At 37.9% G+C, this 22,213-nt stretch overlaps 1 protein-coding gene across 1 annotated transcript in view; it reads right to left on the bottom strand.

Moving 5' to 3' along the window:
- SLC39A12 (solute carrier family 39 (zinc transporter), member 12) overlaps positions 1-21,457 on the bottom strand; it is a gene marked incomplete at its 3' end in the record, with an annotated part of 51,919 nt that extends 30,462 nt beyond the window's left edge. The window contains exons 1-6 of the mRNA XM_008592544.1: positions 21,392-21,457; positions 20,198-20,544; positions 12,729-13,010; positions 8,685-8,892; positions 4,717-4,886; positions 1,055-1,226 (exon numbers count right to left, since the gene is read on the bottom strand). Of these exons, the coding sequence (XP_008590766.1) occupies positions 1,055-1,226; positions 4,717-4,886; positions 8,685-8,892; positions 12,729-13,010; positions 20,198-20,458 (1,093 nt within the window). The remainder of the gene's footprint in view (positions 1-1,054; positions 1,227-4,716; positions 4,887-8,684; positions 8,893-12,728; positions 13,011-20,197; positions 20,545-21,391) is intronic.
- Between the last annotated feature and the right edge of the window lie 756 nt (positions 21,458-22,213).

Raw genomic sequence — 22,213 nt, 5'->3', positions numbered from 1 at the left:
CACGCCCACGGAAGCTCAGAGGTGCCATTGTTCTGTCCACATCCATTTGTGAGCATTACAGACCACCAAGTGCTGAATTATTTAGCTGCTCACTTTTAATGAAACTCTTTCCCCTCAGTGAAAATGGAGTCTTAGATATTTAAGCCTAGCACGTTTTTGTTCACATAAAATCTTCAAATGAGCCACTTGATCTTGCAGAATCCACCGTGAGTTAGAGGTGAGCATTTGAACAATTTGGCTATTACGGGCATTGCAGGCTATCTCAAAGAGAAGGAAGGGCAGCTCTGAAAAAATATATATATATAAGGCCCTCAGGTCAATGGTCATGCCTTAAGGGTTGCATGTGTTTACTGTCACATTTTGACTATACTTTATGGATATTCTTAGGTCACCATATTTTTTCGGTGGGGGAACTTCCTCGGACTGGTCACCTCCATCCCAGAGCAGCCCAAAGTGCTTTGGTTTATCCCCAGTGTGCCTTCATTTTTTATATGGCCAAATGGGAGAAAGGTTGGGAATCCCTGGAGGATAGAACTGCATTCTATTGTGCAGGAAAAGAAATGGGCCCAGGGAAGTAAAGGGATTGCTTAAGATCACAGAGTGGCTGGGAATAGAAGGGAGGACTCAGCTCTGCATTTCTGATTATAATGCTAATGTTGCTTCCTTTATACCATGCCTCTTCTCAACTATGGACTTTGAAGTTGGTCTATGATTGAGTCAAAGATAGGGGACAAAATCAATTTCTAAAATTTATATACAAAATATAAAGTATTCATTGAGAAGTATTATAGCATAGCGGCTAGAAACAAGGACTTTAGGACTAGCTTGCCTGAGTTTGAATCCCAGCTCCATCACTTACCAGCTGTGTCCTTGGGCAAATCATTTAATCTCTCTGTGCCTTAGTTTCCTCATTTGTAAAATGAGGATGATAATACCTAGCTAGTAGTGTTCTTGTAGAGATTAAACGAGTTGATAAATGTGAAATGCTTAGAACAGTGTGTGGCATGTAGTAAGTATCCTGTGTTCATTTTCTAAGTGAAGAGCCAGAACTTACTCTCCAAAGTAGTGGGTGGCAGCTTTGTTTGTTGGTCCCTGGGCAGCTGGCAAGAGCAGCTGAGTAGTTGCTGGATGATCCCTGGACTCATCTGCTTAAAGTCCTCCTTAGAAATGGGCGAAAGGCTGTTCTGTAGAAATATCTCCACCAGCTGGCTAGCAGAGAAGCAAGTCTATATGGGGAAAACATACAATGTTACTAACCTCACCACTGAACCAAATTCACCATCAATTGCTACCAGTGAGGGACAGAACTAGATGAAATGGACAGAGTGATCGCATGAAGCCATTACTACACGTTTCCCCACAATCTTTTGTTAATTAACCTTATGTTAATTTTAAAGGATTATTGAAATCTCTGATCGCGTTCATTCTGAGTATTTTGTATGAGTCTTGCACACTTCTTTCCTGAAAGGACATACTGTGTTTCACAATCTGTTGAATGGTGTTCTAAACGCCAGCCTAAGGGAAGCCTTGGTGCTTTTGTTGTTTTTCAATGGAGATAGCTTTGCATGAACAAAGCTAAGACTTCATGTGATAAGCTCTGTGCTAATGGGGTCATTGTCCTTAATGCTCTCTGATTTAATAAGCCTCTGTAGGCAACATGTATCTTCAAAAGTAATAAAATATAGTTACAATTTTTAAAAGTGAATATGTGTTGGGCCGGCCCAGTGGTGCACTGGAGAGTGCGCCGCTTGAGAGCGTGGCGGTGCTCCCGCTGAGGGTTCAGATCCCATGTGGAGACCGGTTGCCGCTCACTGGCTGAGCGCGGTGCGGGCGCGACACCGAGGGTTGCAATCCCATTACCGGTCAGTAAAAAAGACAAAAAGGAAAAAAAAAAAAGTGAATATGTGTCAACTAGCTGGTGTGTAAACACTAACTGATATGGCTACCCCTGTCACTTCATATCCCTTCTCCACAGAAACAGTTGAAATCACTGTTATTTCCTTTGGCTTTACTGATTTTTACATAAATTTTGTAATTTTAAAAATGTTATACAGGTATATTTATAAGAGATAAGAATTATAAATAAACAACAAATGCAATGGGTCTCTAAAAATTGCCACAATGTATTTGTGTATCTCAGAAGTTAGGGCTGGTATTTTCTGCATCAAAGACTGCAATATAAAAGTTTTTATATGTAAATGAGAATGGCATATGGTTTCACTAGCACAAATGGATGTCTTCTACGGAAATAAGAGCTCAATGCCATGTCTTTGTGATCTTTAGTTGCAGTCAATAAGGTTTTTTGGGTTTTTTTAAATTAATGATTTACATCTGATTTGTCATGTTGTAGAATGTAGGGATTTTTAACAAAGGCACATTGCTAATCAAAATATAATAATGACACAATTGCTGTGGTTCTCCCTTCCCCCCTACACACATACACACACACACACACACACACACACACACACACACACACACACACACACACACACACACACACACACACACACACACACACACACACACACACACACACAAATCTTTTGGGATGATTCCAATGATAAAAATGTTTTATCTTGATCAGGAAATGTTTGGTTGCATGGAACAAAGCCTACTCAAACCAGAAAACTAAGAGGAAACTATACTGGAAGGGCACAGAAGATCTCATAGAACCCAGGAATTGAAAAGGATTGAAAGGATAGCCACACTTCATAAGTAACTGCAACTTGAAGCTGGAAAACCAGAGCTGAAATTGCTCTGTCTCTCTGGTCCTCTAATGTATTTTCTTCTTTCTGTTTCCCTCTACATATGTCTATTTCCTTTCACCATTTGGCTACTCTCATTTGTTAAACACATGGCCATATAAGCCCCAACTCTAAAGTGACCTTTCAGTCCAAGAACCCAAGACTGGGTTGAGTTTGCAAGTCCTGAGAGAGATCTCATTGGTTCAGGAGAACCACAGAAAGTTTCTCTTGGGTCAGGCATCCATCTGGTTCCATCGATTTTTCCGACTTAGTAAGAGGAAAGATCATGCTAATCAAACATGCCTGCCAGCCTAATCCCTGTGGGTGGGGAAGGCATTTCTCAGAAGGGAATTGGGCAAAAACTCCAAAAGGTTTCTGCCACAAAATGCATCAAGAGAAAGCTAAACTCGTGGGTTTTTCCCCTTTATCAAAATGATGTATGCCAAAGACAGTATTCTCTTTTGCACTATTTGTTGTTGATAGAATGCAAATATTTCATCATTAAAAATGCTGGCAAGAATAAAGGGAAAATAACAACAAACTACTGATGATGAAGCCTTTGTAATATATATGCCTGTTGGAAAATGCCTGACTGGTAAGTAAAATAGTGAGGAGACCTACAAGAGCAGAATGCTGTCCATCTTCCCCCAGTTCGTTGTCAAGAATCGCATAGTTTCTAGCTTTAGAATACCTTCTCATAGAGTAAGATGATTCTATTATAATCTTCTGTGCCCTTGATCATGTTCGCTGCTCCTGTGCAATTTAGATCATTGTTGTGTTAAATCTCTTCTGAAATCACCAACACAAGTATTTTTAAAGGTGATCATTATATTTTATGAAATTCTGAACACCAAGTTTTTTAATAAAGAAGAAAATAAAATAAAAATTTAGATTATCTAGCCAATAATCTTTAAAACATCTTTACTCCTTTACATAAAACTTCATTCTGTGTTTACACTTGTGTCGATTTCATCAGACATCTCTGGAAGCTGTCAGACAACTATGTATGTATTCTCAGTTTCTGTGAACTTAAGCAGTTACTAATTAGCTCCATGCCTCAATGACCTCATCTGTAGGACGGAATAATACAAACTAACCTCATACAGTGGTTGTAATAATTAAATGATGTAATACAAGCATAGCAAGTATTCAATAAATATAAGCCTTTATCATGGAATGTTAATTTCCCAGGATTTTAAATAATTAGGACAGGGAAGATTCTATGGTCAAAGTTTGAGAAATGCTGGGTTTGCTAAGATTAAAAAAATTTGTTTACTAATGACCTCTTCAGACACCTTAACATGCTATATTGAAATATGCATCTTCAGTATTTCCCTAACTACTTTGACCATAGCACCATTTTTCAAGAAGCATTAAGGTAGACCAGTGAAGGTACTTTGGAACTCAACTTTAGGAAATACAGATATGTATGTGTTTATAGGATCGCATATCACCTTTTCTCAAAAACCTTCTCCGTGCCACCTACTACATGAATATTTTCCTGTTGTTAACAGCTCAAAGTAATCTCTTCCCAATCTAACCTAAATTTAAAGTGTTCATTCATCATTCTGATTATTTATGTAATATCTATTCTCCTACTATCCTGTAAGCTCCTTAGTAGCTGTGCCTTTTTGTTCAAAACTATATCCCTGAATCCCAGAATGGTGACTGGCACATAGTAAATGTTCAATATCTGTTTTCTGAATTAATTATTCATGCATTCAATGTGGACCTAAGGGAGGAAGGAGCAATATATGTCACTCTGCTAAATCTCTTGGTATTGATTTTATGTCCACAGAGATCCCCTTGTAGAAAAAGAATAGTATGACCACACTGTGGAAATAGAATATTTTTACTTTTAAGAAAATACATATCATTCTTTAAGTTTTCTACAACTCTGATAGAACATTCACAACTAGGCTTCCTGTTACAATAGCAAATGATGGTATAAGAGTAATAATGGAAATACCTGATCCCAGGAAATTGAACCATCATCTGATTGTTTGTCCACGGCTACAGAGAGATTAAGATAGCCCCAGTCATGAATTGTTATGTTTTGTTTCCTTTGAAGTTGATGGATTCTATCGTTTTCTATACAGGTACTTTTGGTCCAGAGAGTGTTGAGGAGTTGGTCTAGATCTAGAAATTTCATATAAAATCTGGCATCACATAGAATAGACAGATCAAGTTCAAAGTAATCACATATTCACATGGCCACAACACAGACATTTTACAAGCTAATTTTAGTTCTAATGAAAAGCCAAGGTTTTATCCTGAATAAAGCTAAAGATCATTTATACTTCATGTGGATATTGATTTTCTCACAAGAATGTCATTAAACTTTGGGGCTGAACTCAGTCTTACAAAGGTATTCCCACCATTTCTATCCCCCCGCCCCCAAATGATGTGAAATGGGCAATTTCACCAGTGGAAATGGCTTCCATTGAGCTGAGTATATTTCTTTTCCACAAAACTGTAAATGAAAGATGAAACTGACCTAATTCTTAGGAAATTTATTTCCTGAGGCACTATAGATTCTTCCTAGATTAACTATTACTTTAATGTAGTTAAATCAATGAAATTGTTTTCCTCTTAAGTGTGTATGCAAAAAACAGAAAGCAATGGAAGGGAGCAGAGATTGCAGAGACAAACGAGGTCTTGTTTTCTGATGCTACTTTGGTATTATTGTCAGTCTATAGATTGCAGTTTAGGTTCCTGAGGACAGTTCTAGGATTTTAAAAAATGACTGATACAAAAACCTATTAAATATAATTATGAATTTCTGTGGATTTATTCATCTTATTTATGAATAAAATATCTTTGGCATTTTACTTAATGTTACGGTCAGTGGTAGGAAAAATTACAAAATAGAGTTGCCACAATATTTTATTTTAAATGAGCAATCTTTAACAAAAATTACAAGGCTTGCAGAGAAATGGAAAAGTGTGACCCATAGTCAGAGGGAGAAATCAATAAATACATCTCTGCATATTCTTGGGTGTTGAATTTAGTAGATGAAGACTTCAAAGCAGCTGTTATAAGTATGTTCAAGAAACTAAAGGAAATCATATTTAAAGAATTAAAAGAAAGTATGACAACAATAAATCAACAAATAGTGATTTTCAATAAGGAAATCAAAATTATATAAAAGTTCAAATGGAAATTCTGAGTTGAAGAATACACTGAAACAAAAATTCACTAGAGGAGCTCAACACCATACATGAAAAGGAAAGAAAAACAAATCACTGAACATAAAGATAGATTAGTAGAAATAATCCAATATAAAGAATAAACAAAAAAGGTTAAAAACAGAAGAAGAAATTTCGGAGACTGATGGAACAATGGCAAGTATACCAACATATATGTAATGGCAGTCACAAAAAGAGAGGAGAAAGAAAAAGAAGCAGAAAAAAAATTAGAGAAAGTAACAGCTAAAAATATTTCAAATTTAATGTGAAATCTTAATCTACATGTTCAAGAAATTCATCAAACAACAAGTAGGAAAAATACAAAAATATCCATACCTAGATACATTAGAGTTAAGCCACTGAAAGTCAAAAACAAAGATAAAATCTTGAAAGCAGCAAGAGAAAATGACTCCTTACCTACAGGATAGTATCAATACAATAAATGACTGACTTCCCATCTGAACAATGGAAGCCAGAATGTGGTGGAATGATGTAGCCAAAGAACTAAAAGAAAAAACTGTCAATCAAGAATTTTATTTTTCACAAAACAGTCCTTCAAAAATGAGGATGAAAAAAACATTCCCAGATAAACAAAGAGTGAGAGAATTTGTTACAAGCAGACTTCCCTTATAAGAAATACTAAATGAAGTTCTTAGGCTGAAAAGAATGACTCAAATTTACCATTACTTTGGGTAAGTTTTTATTTAAGTTGAGTTCACCAGAAAAAATGAAAATTACTGGAAATGTAAATGTGTGGATTAATATATAAGACTCTATAAATGTATTTTTGTCATTTGTTCTCTAAACTTGATCAGAAAACACTGTGGGCTTGTCTTTCAAAGTCAGAAACATGGTAAAGATGCAGATCATCCCACTACTATTTAACATTATATTGGAATTATTAATCAATGCAGTTAGGCAGGAAAGCACATAGAAACATAAGAATTGGAAAGGAAAAGGCAAAACTATCTCTACTGGGAGATGATATGATTATATATCTGAAAACCCTAAAAAGTCAATGCATAAGTAAAAATAATGTAATCATGGAGCAGGTTATAAAATTAATCTATACAAATTAATAACTTTCATGTATACAAAGACCAATTAGAAGATGTAATGAACTGTAACACCTCATGTAAGATAGCCAAAAAGAAAGTTAAATGCCTAGGTATAAATGTAACAGGAAATGTCTAAAAACTTATGTGAAGAAGATAGTGAAACGCTTCACAAAAACACACACATAGACATGAGCAAATGGAAGGGCATACTATGTTTTTGGATATAAAGATGTAACATCTTATAAATGTCATTTCTCCTTAAGTTATTTTATACTTTTAATTTTGTGATCACAATGCAATTATCATAGGATTTTTTTCCAGAGCTTGAGTTTGATGATGTTTATTAGGAAGAATAAACAAGCCAGGAACATCCTGAAAAAAAAGAACAATGAAGAAGACTAGCTCTACCAAACATTAAAATACACTATAAAGCCATGATAAGTAAAACAGTGTGGTACTGGCACATAAAGAGACAAGCTAGCCAATAGAACAGAGTAATAAATCCAGAAATATACTTACTGCATTTATAAATTTAAGGTATTACATAAAAACAGCAACTCAAAGCAGAGGAGGAAAGATGCATTTTAAATAAGAGGTACAAGGAAAACATTTATGAAATGTTACATAAAAACAGTAACTCAAAGCAGAGGAGGAAAGATGCATTTTAAATAAGAGGTACATAAAAAATAAGCAGGGTCCATTCCGTACGGCATATACTAGAATTAATCCTAAATGGATCAGAATGAAAACATGCAAGTACTACAAGAAAACATAAATGACTTCTATATCCTGGGACTGTGAGAAATTTTCTTAACTTTAACTCAAAAATCCAAAAGGAATAAAAGAAAAGTTCGATGAATTTAATTACACAAAAATAAAAAATATTTGGAGAAATGATTGCTTCCACGTCTAGACACCTATAAAAGAACTTAAGAGACATGCCAACAATTTTCATGTTATGGAACCTTATTTGGATCCTGATTCAACAAGAAATAAAAATATTTTTTATAACCATGAAAATATAAGCAATAACTAAATATTTTATAATATTAAAATTATTATTAATTATTTAGTTGTAATATTGGTAATGAGACACTTTAAAAAAAAATCCCTCTCAGGGCATTTTGATGCAGATTTGAAAAATAAGTTGTTTCACTCTCAATGTCTGGGTACAGTACAGCAAAATGTGCAAAACAAACATTCTGATTCCATTCCTGACATCCCATTGCATCTCAGAGCCCCCAAAAGCTGGTAGTTAGGAATTTATATGGACAAATATTTCATATCACTTCGGTTTAAAATGAAATGAGTTGTTTTTGCAATTCTGAGCAAAATGCTACCAAACCTCTTGCACCATTTAGAATACTGTTTCATCATTCTACACAACACTTTGCTTCTCCTGGCCCAGCAGTATGTACTGAGATAAGAAAGTGTTCAGTTAGTACTCGTGGAAGATCATAAAAATCTCTCCCTTTGGCTCTCCATCCAGAATTTCAGTCTCTGCAGAAATAAGCCAAGTCCATGTTTTGCCCTCATCACCACATAGACATCACATGTGGAGCCCTACTATGTGCAGAGATAAAATAGTATTTAAAACACAATGTAGTCTTCAAAAAGATTCAGCCTTTGGTTTTGGCACAGTTAATTTAGTAGGTATGACTTAGAGGTTAAACTCATAAAAACATCCTTACCTGATAAGTGGAGAGTATTTGTCCTATTCAAGGAACTGAAAATATAGTCTGTAAAATAGTTGGGGGAAGGCAAGTTTCTTTGTCCCAGACAAACACCTTGGAGAGACAAAGCAATGATTGTTGCCGCCAACTGAGGAAGTGTATTTTCATCAGCACCATCACTGCTCAGTATTCCAGATATTTTCTGCAGCATTTTGGTTTCCATACACTGACATCAGATAATAGAGAGAAAATTTTAACTTTTGTTTTTGTTTTATAATTTTAACTTCTGATGTTATTTTAATGAAAACATCCTAGGAGTCCCCCAGAAGACAAGGAATAGTTCTTTATCTAAAGAAGATTAAATTGTGGGAATATGACCACCACCATGTTCTAATCTCAGGTACAACTCTATTTGGAAAATACTTGTTTCTTTTATCTGCTGTGACACTGAATTTTCTAACCCCCACTCCATTGGTCCTTGGTTATCCAACCTTTCTCAGTACCTTCATAAAGATTTGTTTTCCCCAAGAGGATTTCCTGCTTTTATTGTTTACGTCCTTTCAATTGAATTGTTTCTCTCCCATCTTCAAGTACACCCAACAGACTAATGATTTTCAAATCTGCATTCTCTACCTTAACTTCACACTGGCTCTGCTGTCTGGTGTCATCACAGGGCACCTCCACTTTTACATCTGCTTTAGACTGAAGCTCAAAGTGAGCCATTGCAAATCACAGCTAGCATAGCGTCTGTGTTCTTTGAACTCCCCAGAGGATATAGGACATATGACATAGGATCTTTTTCATATGTGCATGTCAATTTTTATCAATTAAATTATGAACCTCTGAAAGGCTAGGATCTTGCCTGCATCCTACTGGTATTCTCATTCATTTATTTAAACATTTATTGAGTACCTACTATGTGCCAGGCGCTAAGCCCGTTATGTATGAAGTGGAGGAGAAAGTAAGTTCATCCAAAGAGGAATCACGGGAAGATTACTGTATCAACGTTGCATTCTTGAGGCATAGGACAATGAATGAAAAGTGTCCATTGGATTTATTTTTGTTCAGGTCTGTAATTGATGAGCTTGGCACACACATATTCATAGCTGCAGTGGGAAGCAGAGTGGAAGGCTGAGAGTGAGTTACCAAAATTTTGATAGACTTGCAGAAGTAGCCAGAAGTTCCATGGATGAAAAAAAAAAGTTGAAACAACAGAAAGCATGAACCTCAAAGAGTGTCCATTTTTCATGGAGGTTGTGAAAGAATCATGGTCTCAAAGTAGCACTGAGGGTAAAGGAGAATTCCAATTGCCATTTCCACCCCTGAAGTCTTTAGGGTGTGGTCAAGAATGCCCAACCTCCATGCAGAAGGCAGAGCTAGTGGAGAACTGTGGGCAGATCCCTGCCCATTTTCCGTGGAAACAGCAAAGAGTAGAAAGAACTGAAGAGGTGGGAGTATTAGGAGGTTGAGTCAAGAAGACAGAATACAGAGTAGCCTGGACAAAAGACAGTGAAGGAATGGAATGATGTTTACATTCTGGGCCAGTAGGGAAGTTGGATGAATTAAGTTACTATGGTGTAAAGTTGTTTCTCTTGGGGAGCTCATTGGGGCCCCCCTGGAGCAGCCATTAATGCCTTGATCTTTGTAAGCTGAGTCCTGTGCAGACCAAGACCTGGAAATGCTAGTAGCAGTGGGCCTGGTGTTCCAGAATCTCCTGGAACCTCATACCATCTTAGAAAGAGCAGCAGTCTGCAGCAGGGTGCCACAGCTTCCTGCAACATCTGGATTGATTGACTTTCTAGGGAACACCAGCCAGGTGAATGGGCTCACGGACCCTTCCCAGGAGCTAGAAATACTGGTATCACCCTGGAGATCATCAGTCTAAGGCCTAGCAAAGGGTTATGACTTAGGAGTTATCAACTCAATGACTGAATAGATGGATAAAGTAGTTCTACACATAATATTGAATTATGTCATTCTGTTCTAAGAATGTTTTATGTCACAACACTCAGAAGCCCAGGCATTTATGTATGTGTAGGATATTTAGCAACCTGATATATACACACCATCTGCTTTTAAGTGCTTGGTTTCCATTTCTACTGAATCTGCATCAAAAGGCAGAAACAAGTAGGATGACTAAAATCTTAGTGGCTAATTTGAATCAATCTTGTATTATATAGATGCTGCACTGAAGAAATTGATTATATGTAGGCACACCTCCTTATTTAAGCAGAAAACTGAATTCTGTAAAGGAACTCTTTTTTTCTAAAATGAAAATAAGACCAAAAATATGGCCAAATTTTGAGGTTCAAAGGATTAGAGCTACTGAAGTAATGTTCACGAAGTCCTCAGCAAACAGCCTTTCCATTTATTCTGCCAATAATGAGAGATTATACGTATTTACAGCAAATTGGAGGATATGTTTGCTGCTTATTAAGCTATGGCATGATTTGCACAGATTCCTTTGGGCTCCTAGAAGCCAGAATTGAGATCAAAAACCAAAATGGTGTATACTTGTCAATGAATAATTTAATAGAAAAAATAAAGTTTTCACCAGGCTCCTCAAAATGTGATAGTGGCTTCCAAGTTAATTCTTCAAGAAAATGTGGCTCGGACCCTTCCCAGGAGCTAGAAATACTGGTATCACCCTGGAGATCATCAGTCTAAGGCCTAGCAAAGGGTTATGACTTAGGAGTTATCAACTCAATGACTGAATAGATGGATAAAGTAGTTCTACACATAATATTGAATTATGTCATTCTGTTCTAAGAATGTTTTATGTCACAACACTCAGAAGCCCAGGCATTTATGTATGTGTAGGATATTTAGCAACCTGATATATACACACCATCTGCTTTTAAGTGCTTGGTTTCCATTTCTACTGAATCTGCATCAAAAGGCAGAAACAAGTAGGATGACTAAAATCTTAGTGGCTAATTTGAATCAATCTTGTATTATATAGATGCTGCACTGAAGAAATTGATTATATGTAGGCACACCTCCTTATTTAAGCAGAAAACTGAATTCTGTAAAGGAACTCTTTTTTTCTAAAATGAAAATAAGACCAAAAATATGGCCAAATTTTGAGGTTCAAAGGATTAGAGCTACTGAAGTAATGTTCACGAAGTCCTCAGCAAACAGCCTTTCCATTTATTCTGCCAATAATGAGAGATTATACGTATTTACAGCAAATTGGAGGATATGTTTGCTGCTTATTAAGCTATGGCATGATTTGCACAGATTCCTTTGGGCTCCTAGAAGCGAGAATTGAGATAAAAAAACAAAATGGTCTATACTTGTGAATGAATAACTTAATAGAAAAAATAAAGCTTTCACCAGGCTCCTCAAAATGTGATAGTGGCTTCCGAGTTAATTCTTCAAGAAAATGTGTCCTTAAAAAACCTTTTATGTTCAGAGAACTTTATCGGGTGAAACTTCATACTGCAAACCAGAAAGCAAAAATGTAGTTGCAAGGCCAGCTTTTGCTGGAATGGTACGATCTGAGAGAGATGAGAAAGAAGCATTTGAACAGATCCTGGACACATGCAGCACAAATCAAAAACCATGAAAGGGATATTGCCTAGCGCTGACTGTCGTGAATAATGCTTTTTGCAAACTGCTTCTTCAGTGAAATAACTAATGATAAATTCATCTTTCTCAAACTGTTTCTGCCTTCTCCTTCCTGGTCAGAAGGCAAAGCCAATAGACAGATCACCTTCCACCACTACAGTTCAATCCCTGGAGACTGATCAAAAAGCCTTGATCTCACTTACCTGAGTGCTCAGAGGGACTCAGGAGGAGAGGGCTGTCCTGTCACCTGGCCTGCCTGTCCACCCACCCCACCAACTTCTGGCTAAAATTATTTTCCAATCGGTCTTTTACATTTCCACTTCTGGACTCAGAATTTTAAATTATGCCTCTTAACATCCCATAACTAAAAACCCCCAATACTTATCTACGTTAGGAGTCTTTGAATGTCTTATGAATAAATGAGGCACAAAAAATAAGACTCGGAGACTGTATCTTAGTAGCAGAGCGAGTTAGCAATTTTGCACTTCTTACCTGACTTGCAGAAGTGTGAAAGTACCTCCTGGTGAAAGCCAGGATGTCTTCTGTCTCATTCTGTGAGAGGAAATAGGCGTCTTCATCCTGCCTGAGGCTCAATAGGCTGTGTAGGTAAAATGTATACTCTTTATTGCTCATGTTGAACTTTGAGGAACAGATCTCTTCCTGATGAATAATATAATAGAGCAGGAGAAGAGAAACTCTCTGGACCACGTCCTCCCTAAGCTGATCTTCAGTATTTCCTCCAGCTATTAGTAACAGTGCATCTGGTTCAAAGCACTGTAGGGGGGAAAAAAACAAAAATAAACTTAGAAAATAGTCCCAGAACACTAATGACCACAGGGTCCCCACCGCTTATTATTTTGTGAATAGAAGGGAAAAGCAGGCAGGCCCAATAGCCAAGTTCAGATAAGAGAGTCATGGTTGGACTTTTATGTAACCATGATGCCCTCCTAGGAAGTCCTCTTTTGCTAAGAGTGGTCCCTGTGTCTCCAACTACAATTGCCACAAGTTGTTAATTTGCTGCCTTGGGTGAAATCATCTGACTCTTTGGCTTACAAAGTGATGCCCCATTGTATGTAGAATAAAACTCAAACTCCTTGGAGCTTTCCCCTAGGTCTGGCTCCCATCTACCATACCTTATCTTAGCCCCTCTCCACCTTCTCACTAAACTTCTGCCTGTGATTTTCTGTCAGTTCCACCAAGCTCTTTCCCACCATCTTTCAGGTCTCCTTGTTCCCCTCATTTCTTAGGTGTCAGCTTAAAGTATCACCTTCTCAGGGATGCCTTCCCAAAGACCCCCTCCCGTGTTCTCTGGAACAGCACTGTCCAATAGAAATGTAATGCAAGCCACAAATGTGAGCCACATACGAGGGTACTGTAAAAAGTTCGTGGAAAAATAGAATTGAAAGATAATACAAATCTTTCTATGAACTATTTGAAGTACCCTCATATGTCATTTTAAATTTTCTAATAGCCGCATTTTAAAAAGTAAAAAGAAACAGGTGAAATTAATTTTAATAGTTTGTTTAACCTTCTATATTCAAGATACAGTCATTTCAACATGTAATCACAATTTTAAAAAGTTATTAATGAGATATTTCATGTTCTTTTTGTTGGACTAAGTCTTTGAAATCTGGTGTGTATTTCACACTTACCAACACATCTTGGTTTGGACAAGCCACATTTCAAATGCCCAACAGTTACATGTGACTAATGGCTACTCTGTTGGACAATGCAGCCCTAGAACAAACCATTTGAAAATTTTTCTTCATAGCACTAGTATTCTACAATTACTTTATTTGCTTGTTTATTTTCTCTCTCCCCTATGAGAACAAATGGTCCATGAAGACCAGATTTTGTCTGCTTTGGGCACAGTCCTGTCTCTAGCATACGGCACAATACCTGGTACTGAAGAGGTGTAAAAATTCAATAAATGAATGCCATCTGCCCCTCTTCTATCCTACCTGAGAGAATTGCTAAAAATGTTTCTGTTGATGGGGATCAGAACATACCACCCCGAAATATGCCACTTCAGCATAATGATTATTTTGAGCTGAGGGCAATTGAGAAATAGCAGGTGTAGGAGGGGCTCTCTGCAAGGCATAAAATTCCTATGGGAAAGGTTTCCTCCCTGTACCAGAAAGAGAACATTCTTACCCCTGAAAATGAGGAGTTGATGCCAACATGTATCCATACAAACAAACTGTACTAAAACCACACTAATCATCCATTACTATCCCCCATGTATTTCCTAGTCACTTTCCCATAATTTACCACCCCTAGCCCAAACTGCTCTTTCTTTCTTCTTGTTACATCTTCACAATTTATTGATCTTTGTTCAAGTGATATATAAGCCCTGAACTAACCACTTCTTTGGTGTTTTTACTTCTTTCTTATGAAGCCCCCCCCCATGTCACATGAAAATGTTAACATCAAATAAAGTTGGTATGCTTTTTCTCCTATTAATCTGTCTTTTGTCAGTTGAATTCACAGACCCCAGCCACAAAATCTAACAAGGCAGAAGAAAAGCCTTTCTTCCCCCACACTGTTTATGCTTTTTCTCCTATTAATCTGTCTTTTGTCAGTTGAATTCACAGACCCCAGCCACAAAAATCTAACAAGGCAGAAGAAAAGCCTTTCTTCCCCCACACTGTTATGCCTCATTTGTTTCCCAAACCACAGGTAGATGCACAGGAATTGTGGATAAGAAGATCTCTCAACAAGAGAGAAGCTGCCTTTCTTCAGAGACAGTTGGGGAGCTACTGAGAAGTCTCACAGGATCTGAGCAGCCTATTACACAGTAACAACAGCCTCGGAGTGAAGGTGTTGAGAAATGCCTGTCCCGTGTTCCAGAGGGATTTGTCCCACTGTGGGGACAATTTACTACAATATCTTTTACTCTAATCTTCTCTGAGGTGCAAGTTTTGGGTGTTCTAATTCCATGTGTGCTGTGTGACCCAATGGGTAATATCTGTCACATACCATCAGAGTAAAGTAGGAACAAACACTATCTGTCTTCAAAGCAAAGCATAATCATGTTCTTCACGAAGCCACACTGACTCCAGTCTCTCCCCAGGTCAACTGCAGGGGGCTAACAACTCAGCAAACAGAGGGGCTCTAGGGTTCCCAACAAGACCAACTCTTAATGTGGACATTGCACTCCACCTTTGAAACCATGTCAGCCTTTTCTGTTCCTCAAGTATCTCACAAAAAAAATGTCTGTGCATTGGTAGCTGTTGGCAGAGCTGACACCAAGACCCAAAGAGTTAAATCGGTTGAAACAAAAGTGCAATAAAGCTATTATTTGTATGAAATAACCTCCTGGAACCAACTTTTGGTAGTGTTAGTTACCATTTATTGGCAGCCATGTGCTCAGCACTGTGCTAAGCATCTTTTGTATTCAGGGATTTCTTAGTGTATAATCTAATTGGTTCTGGAAAATGTGTAGAATAACAAATTTTTGATAGTAGAAATCCAATCCCATTATTTTAAATGGAAAAACAAAATGTCCCCAGGCTATATAATAATCCACCAAATATTTCCATCTAATATAAAGCATTTAGAATACCAATTATCTAATAATTTAATGCATAACAAATAATGGGTACATTTGTGTACAGTATGCAAGGATACTGCACAGAATCAAACATGAATTATGTTTTACTTCCATGAGGAAAGAGTACCTATAGTATATGTGAAAACCAAGTCTAAGAGAGGGTGAGTAACTTGCCCAAAGCCATGCAGCTAATAGTGATTAGCTGTGCCAGTCTTAATTTCTGCTCTGCCAATGACAGGCCTTATTCTCTTATTCCTTTCTTTTGTGCCATGGAGAACATAAGCTGTGGACCCACCTATGTACGAGATATGCAGCCCCTTCAACCAGAAATTTTCTCTCCTTCCTATTTGGTAGGAAGAGAGTTCAATTAGGAGGCTAAGGGACTGGTAAGACTCTAATACCCAACAGAATGGCAACGTGATACAACCAACAGGGGAGTGAGTTCATGCTGAGTTCAAGTGCTGCTCAGGTTGCTTGACAGGGCTTGGAAAGTAGGAAGAAGAGTGTCAACAACATAGGGAGTAGGATGCTCATGAGGCCACCAGACCACATACAGGAGGCCAGGGCTGGTCACTTAGTGCACAGGAGTGTATGTGGCCACACTTCATTCTGTCTGAGCTGCCCAAGACTCCTGTCCATTTGTGGCTCCTCCTCAGTAGTTTTGCTGTATACCTTTCTAGGGTTGGAACAGGAAGTACGGGGCATTGGAGAGCAGAGAATAGTGCTATGCACCGGAATCCTGCAGACAGGCACTGTAAATTGGTTTGTGAAAAGCATATAATGCAGAAGGTAAAATTGGTTTTGGGCTTTGAAAAGTTTAAAACTGTTATGGAAGCATCTTATGTTGTCCGACTAGAGATTTTGGTCATCTTGAATGAACAGGTGTCACCAATCCTTGCTTTAATGTTTTGAGACCTGATAAGCTAAAACTTAACTGTGAATCAAATGACCACAGGCTAAAAACTTTGTGACTGTTATGGAAGCATCTTATGTTGTCCGACTAGAGATTTTGGTCATCTTGAATGAACAGGTTTCACCAATCCTTGCTTTAATGTTTTGAGACCTGATAAGCTAAAACTTAACTGTGAATCAAATGACCACAGGCTAAAAACTTTGTTCCCTTTTATGATATTCGAATCTTAGAGGAGTTACCTTAATATCGAAGGTGGTAGCTTGAAAAAATGCTGGAGAGAGTTTCAGAGGACTTACCATAAAAAAAAAAATGTGAATTCTTCCCCTGGGCATGGATATGACAAAAAGCACTATGGGGGTTGGTGGTGAGGGAGGTGGGAAGGGGACTGGAATGTTCAGTTCATCATCACTATGTTTGTTTTTGTTAAAAGTTTTTAGCCATTGGCACAGTTGTGTTAGAGGAGGACGATTAGCAAAAATTTGCAAATACCACCACCCTATAGGCATCAAGATTTGTCCAAGGCTCTGGTGAAGTGATTCTTTGTTAAAGAAGAATGGACTCATTCAAGGAATAATCCATTGATTTTCCTTTTAATCTTCTCAGGTGGAGGCATAAGGTTTGGGGGGTAGGGAACCACAGATTCTGGGAATTAGTTTTAAAGGCTTCATAAAAAAATAAACTTTGGGAAAAGACTGATTAAAATTCAAGGAGAGGCCCTCCTTACCAGCTAAATACTGCTAAATACCCCAGATACTTGGTAGTAATTGCCCATCACATCCTGTAGCCAAATCAGATTGTCTCTCCTGGCTATGGAACTCAGCTTTGCTTATTACTTATGCCAAGTGAGAGCTTCAGTAACAAAAAGCAATATGACAGCTTCCTTCTACATTAATGAGACAGCTGTCTGGCCTGCAGGACAAACTTTATAGGTTTTAGACCCAAAGATGTTTAAAATTTGATTTTGAGTAATAGGTAAATCCACTGTCCTTTTATAAGTTCTTGGATTTTTAAAGGTCCTTTTGAGGGGTGCGGGGGGACTGGCTAATGATTGACTAAACTATAAGAGGGAAGTTGGATTTCTTCCTTCTCCTACCAAACAAAGAGCTGGAAGGATGTCAGGTGATGGCAGGCACAAGCTGTTTAAAGGTCTGTACTATATTTAGTGGCTATTGTTATGACTAATGAGTCAAGGGTTGGGGCTGGGTGTGGATGAAATGGAAGTCCTTAAAACCATGGTTCTCTAACTTCGATGTGTCTGAGAATCACCTGGAGAACCTGGTTAAAAATCCTGAGCATCTGGGACAGTCAAGGGATTCTGAGGAATGTCATTGCTTCAGTGTCCCTGGAAAAGGAGGGATCTGACATTGTCATGAGGTACAGGGAATGTAAGGGAATGGAGGGAACGTGGGCTCCCATGTCCAAGTTCATACACGTGTGTCCCCGGGGTCATCACAGAGAGCTCCCATGGAGGCACGTGGTCATCGCAGTCTTACGGATGGGGAAGCCAAGGCTCCGCACATCCTCACAGCTAGAAGGTGCCAGAACAAGGTTCTCATCCCTTCAGGAACTCATGTAGGGTCATGATTCTTATTATTACGGAAATGTAACTTATTCTTTTGGAGTTTCTTAACCCCTCATTAAGTTGATTAAAACTCCACTCCAACCCTTCTCATTAAAAGAGAGAGAGAGAGAGAGAGAGAGAGAGACCTTCTCATTAAAAGAGAGAGAGAGAGAGAGAGAGCGCCAGGATCAGGCAAGAACTATCCATTTTCAAATGCTGCAGTCTGAATGGATTTATTTTTACATACACAATGCTCTCAGATACTTCAGGCCAATTTTTTAAAAAAATCTGTTTTTACCTACATCTGAAATTGGGAACATTTTTTCCTCTCCACCAACTTAAGATACCTATTTCCCTCTTTTTTTTTCAGATATTTAGGGATATGAACTCGCCCTCTTGCCTTTCTTTTTACCACACAACGCCTATCAGCAGACAAAGTCCCTAAAATGACAAGAGACTCAACAACATGCTGAAATCCTGTGGTTTGCATCAGAACCCAGGTGTTTGCCAAATGAAGAGGGCTGTTTCCCCTGGGTTTTCCTGAATGACAGGAAGCCGTTTCCTAGGCTCCAGGCCAATGGCTGATTTGGGTGTACTGAAGCCCTCTGAGCAGGGGAAGCTGAGATTTGCCTTTAATAAGGCACTCCAGGTCATTAAAGGAGAACATTCCTCTGAAGCAAATTCTCAGAGGACGTTAATAAGCTATGACTCCTGGTTATTTCCACCAGGATGTCTTATGTTGCTATCTATATATATTAACGTCATCACAGATGAGCTGCTATTATAACATACTTCCTCTGGGAACCATTGGGCATATTAATAATTATTGAATTATTTATTGTTCGCACAGAGCAGAGAAAAATTCTGTCTTATGAGCAAGACCCCCTCTGTCATGCGAAAAACAAACACTTGGCTAAGAAATGAATCCCCTCCCCTCCAATTATGCGTGATTGAGAAAGTCTGCCAAAATGTATTTTGGAAGCAGTGCTTGGTTTCTGCCTTATTTATTTATTTATTTATTTATTTTTTCATCTATTTATGTATTTATGGGCCCATCCTATACAATCTTGTCGTTCAGGAATGGGATGGGGAAGAGTGTTTTTGTTTGATTTTGTTTGCAGTCATTTTGAGACATGGTAAGACTATTACCTCGTGTGCTGTTCCTGCCAATCCCACCCTAATGAAGAGATTCTCAGCCCCCACTAACTTCACATGAAAGTGACCTGGAGAGATTTTTTTAAAATTTCATTCTAGGCAAGTGAAATCTCAATCTCAAGAGGATGAAGACCCAACATGGGTATTTTGTGAAACCAGCCCAGATGATTCTGAAGTGCAGCCAGGGCTGAGACTCACTGGGTAGAATAGGATAAGGCCATGATTCGGGCCTCAAGAGCAATGGGTCTAATTTCAGCTCCACCTGCAGCATTTCTCTTCCCCAGCTCAAATTCCTCATTGTCGATCCAATTATTAACTACCTACCATGCAAAATATTAGAAAACACTAGTTGATATCCAGGAGAAAGTACTCTAAAATTCAACACTAGACAAACATCAGATTGCTATGATTATGCTACAGAAAACAAATAGCTTCTATCATGTACAAGTTCACTGCAGGCTCAAAAAAGGATTAGTAAGTCAGAAAGAAGAGAAGGCTAAAAGTTCAACATCACAAAGAAATACCTCTAGACATGCACAAGGGTTCCAGAAAGGCTTACATATGCATTACTCTTTCAAAGAAAAAAATTATTTCCCTGTCCTTAAGTGCTATAAGCAGAATGATTTGTTGTTTCCCAAATATGGAAGTTATTTTACCACAAGGCATTGCCCAGTTGGACATCGGAAGCTTTGCATTTGATTTTGCTTTACTGAGTAAATGACTATAGAATCCATTGTTGTCCTCATCCCTAGTACCTGATCCCATTCTCTTTCACTAACCAGATTGCAATTGCCTTGCAGGCTGTTTGTCCTCTGTGGGCACCCAGTTTTCTCCAACAATATTTTGACGAGGCTTCTTGACTGGTTGAGAGGTGGGTGGTCACTTGTGGAGAGAGCCTGTAGTACTTCTGCCAGTTGGCCCGGACTCCCAGTGTCACTGCTGGCCTGTGTTGACGGTTTGTCTGTCTCAGTAGAAGGAGCAAGGCTGAGTAGAAGGAACAACAGCAACCAAAATACTGAAAACTTGATCCAAAAGCACATTTCCACTCTTTCTTTACCTTGAGTTTGTCTTGAATAGAGATGGGTGGATTGCTGTTCAAGGAATAAACTTGTAATCAGAGGAATTTCTGTAGTAAAAAGGGAAAATAAAGGCTTCAATTATTGTGACTGCAATGTTTGAAAGGATTCATTAATTGGGTGGCTAAGCTGATTTGCAATGACAAGCTGTTTCTAAACAACAGGGGGTCTGTAGGTAATTTATAACCCCAAACAGCAGGAAACTAACATGGCTGTAGACTTTCAAACTGCAGAAAAACAGCCCAAAAGCCTCTTTGATTGCTTCTTCCTGAACAAACAGAGTCAAAAATTAGGAAGAATAAGTTTCTCCATTTATCTGCAGGTGGTACAGATTATAGGACCCAGAATGGGCAACACCTTCATTTTATCCCATCATAAAGAACTCCAAGTGATTTGTGGTCCTCATCACTAAAGTAAAGAGAAAATAAATTATAATAAATTACCAATATAATGTTGAGTTAAAAGGTTTTAGACAAGGAAAAGTACTGAAAGAAAATAGCAATGTTCAGGAAACACTGGTCATTTTTTAGTTTATTAAGAATCAAGATTCTAGAGTATGACGTATCTTAGAAAAACAAGAGAATTTCAAAACCTGAGGAGCTGTGATAAATCCACTCACTCAGTGCTCACTAATGGGATGGGGATGACTTTGGAGCCAATGAACTTTCTGGAAAAAAGAAATAATCTCTTCCACTGATTGCTTAAGGAATGCAAAATGTTAACAGCATCTCATGTCAGATCCTGGCCCAGAGATGAGCTAGATGACTGCACAATAGTAACAATGATACTGGGATTACTTTCATGGGTTGAAAAAAATATATAGAGTTTAAGATTCTATGTTAGCATTTTTAAAAAATGATAGAGGATGTTACAAACATTTCTAAACCCCATGCTTACCTTCAGAAGAAAGATAAATGATTATTTATCTGGAGCTCTGCAGCCTTTCAAATCTCGGAGAGTATTTCGCAGTTTCAAAGTACTCTGTTTTTAAAATTCCTTGACTGTGCACTGGGTAGAGCCAGAGAGGATTATTTCAGCCCAGAGAAGTTTTCAGTTGCTATGGAGAGAGCTGCTCTGAAGTAACAATGAAGGTGGATAAAAGTGAGGACTTTCTGTCTGGCAGACCAGGATAATCAAATAAATGTGGTCAATAAATTCAATTTTTTATATCAACATTTAACTAATTTTCTTAGAATCATCTACAGGTCTGTAAGTAATTTCAAGGCACTTGATACTTGCCTTTCACAGACAGAATCTAGGTCAAAGGATTTCACCTTGCCGAATGAAAAGACCCTAGTGTTAGGTCAAGATTTTTTTCCTGTTGATTCTGTGTTATGCTTTCAACCAGATTTAAACCAAGGATTTGTTGAAAAGATAGCCTCTTGAGAACCTTATTTATTTCACAAGGTGCAGAAGTTTAACAAGTTAAAGGCATTCATAAATAGATGTTTTCAAATAAAAAAGAAAAGTATTTGTTGAAGGAATAAATTTCTTACCTGAAAAGTAAGTAGAAGCGAGAGAGAACTTTGATTAGCTGCGTATATTGTGACCCCAGAGTCTGTGGTAGAAGTTACTACATCAGACCTTCCATGCCCTGCAATATGCAACCTCCCAATAAATTAGTGAATAACTGAAAGAATAACAAAGTGGTAAATTTTATAGGTGGTAAGGGAAGTTAAAACCCAAGAGTTCCAAGTGGAAATAGTATGCAATATGCAA

The sequence above is a fragment of the Galeopterus variegatus genome, unplaced genomic scaffold (assembly GCF_000696425.1).
Source record: "Galeopterus variegatus unplaced genomic scaffold, G_variegatus-3.0.2 Scaffold8011, whole genome shotgun sequence".
Taxonomy (NCBI): domain Eukaryota; kingdom Metazoa; phylum Chordata; class Mammalia; order Dermoptera; family Cynocephalidae; genus Galeopterus; species Galeopterus variegatus.
The sequence above is the reverse complement of the archived record's forward strand: the minus strand, read 5'-3'. Positions and strand labels throughout refer to the sequence as shown.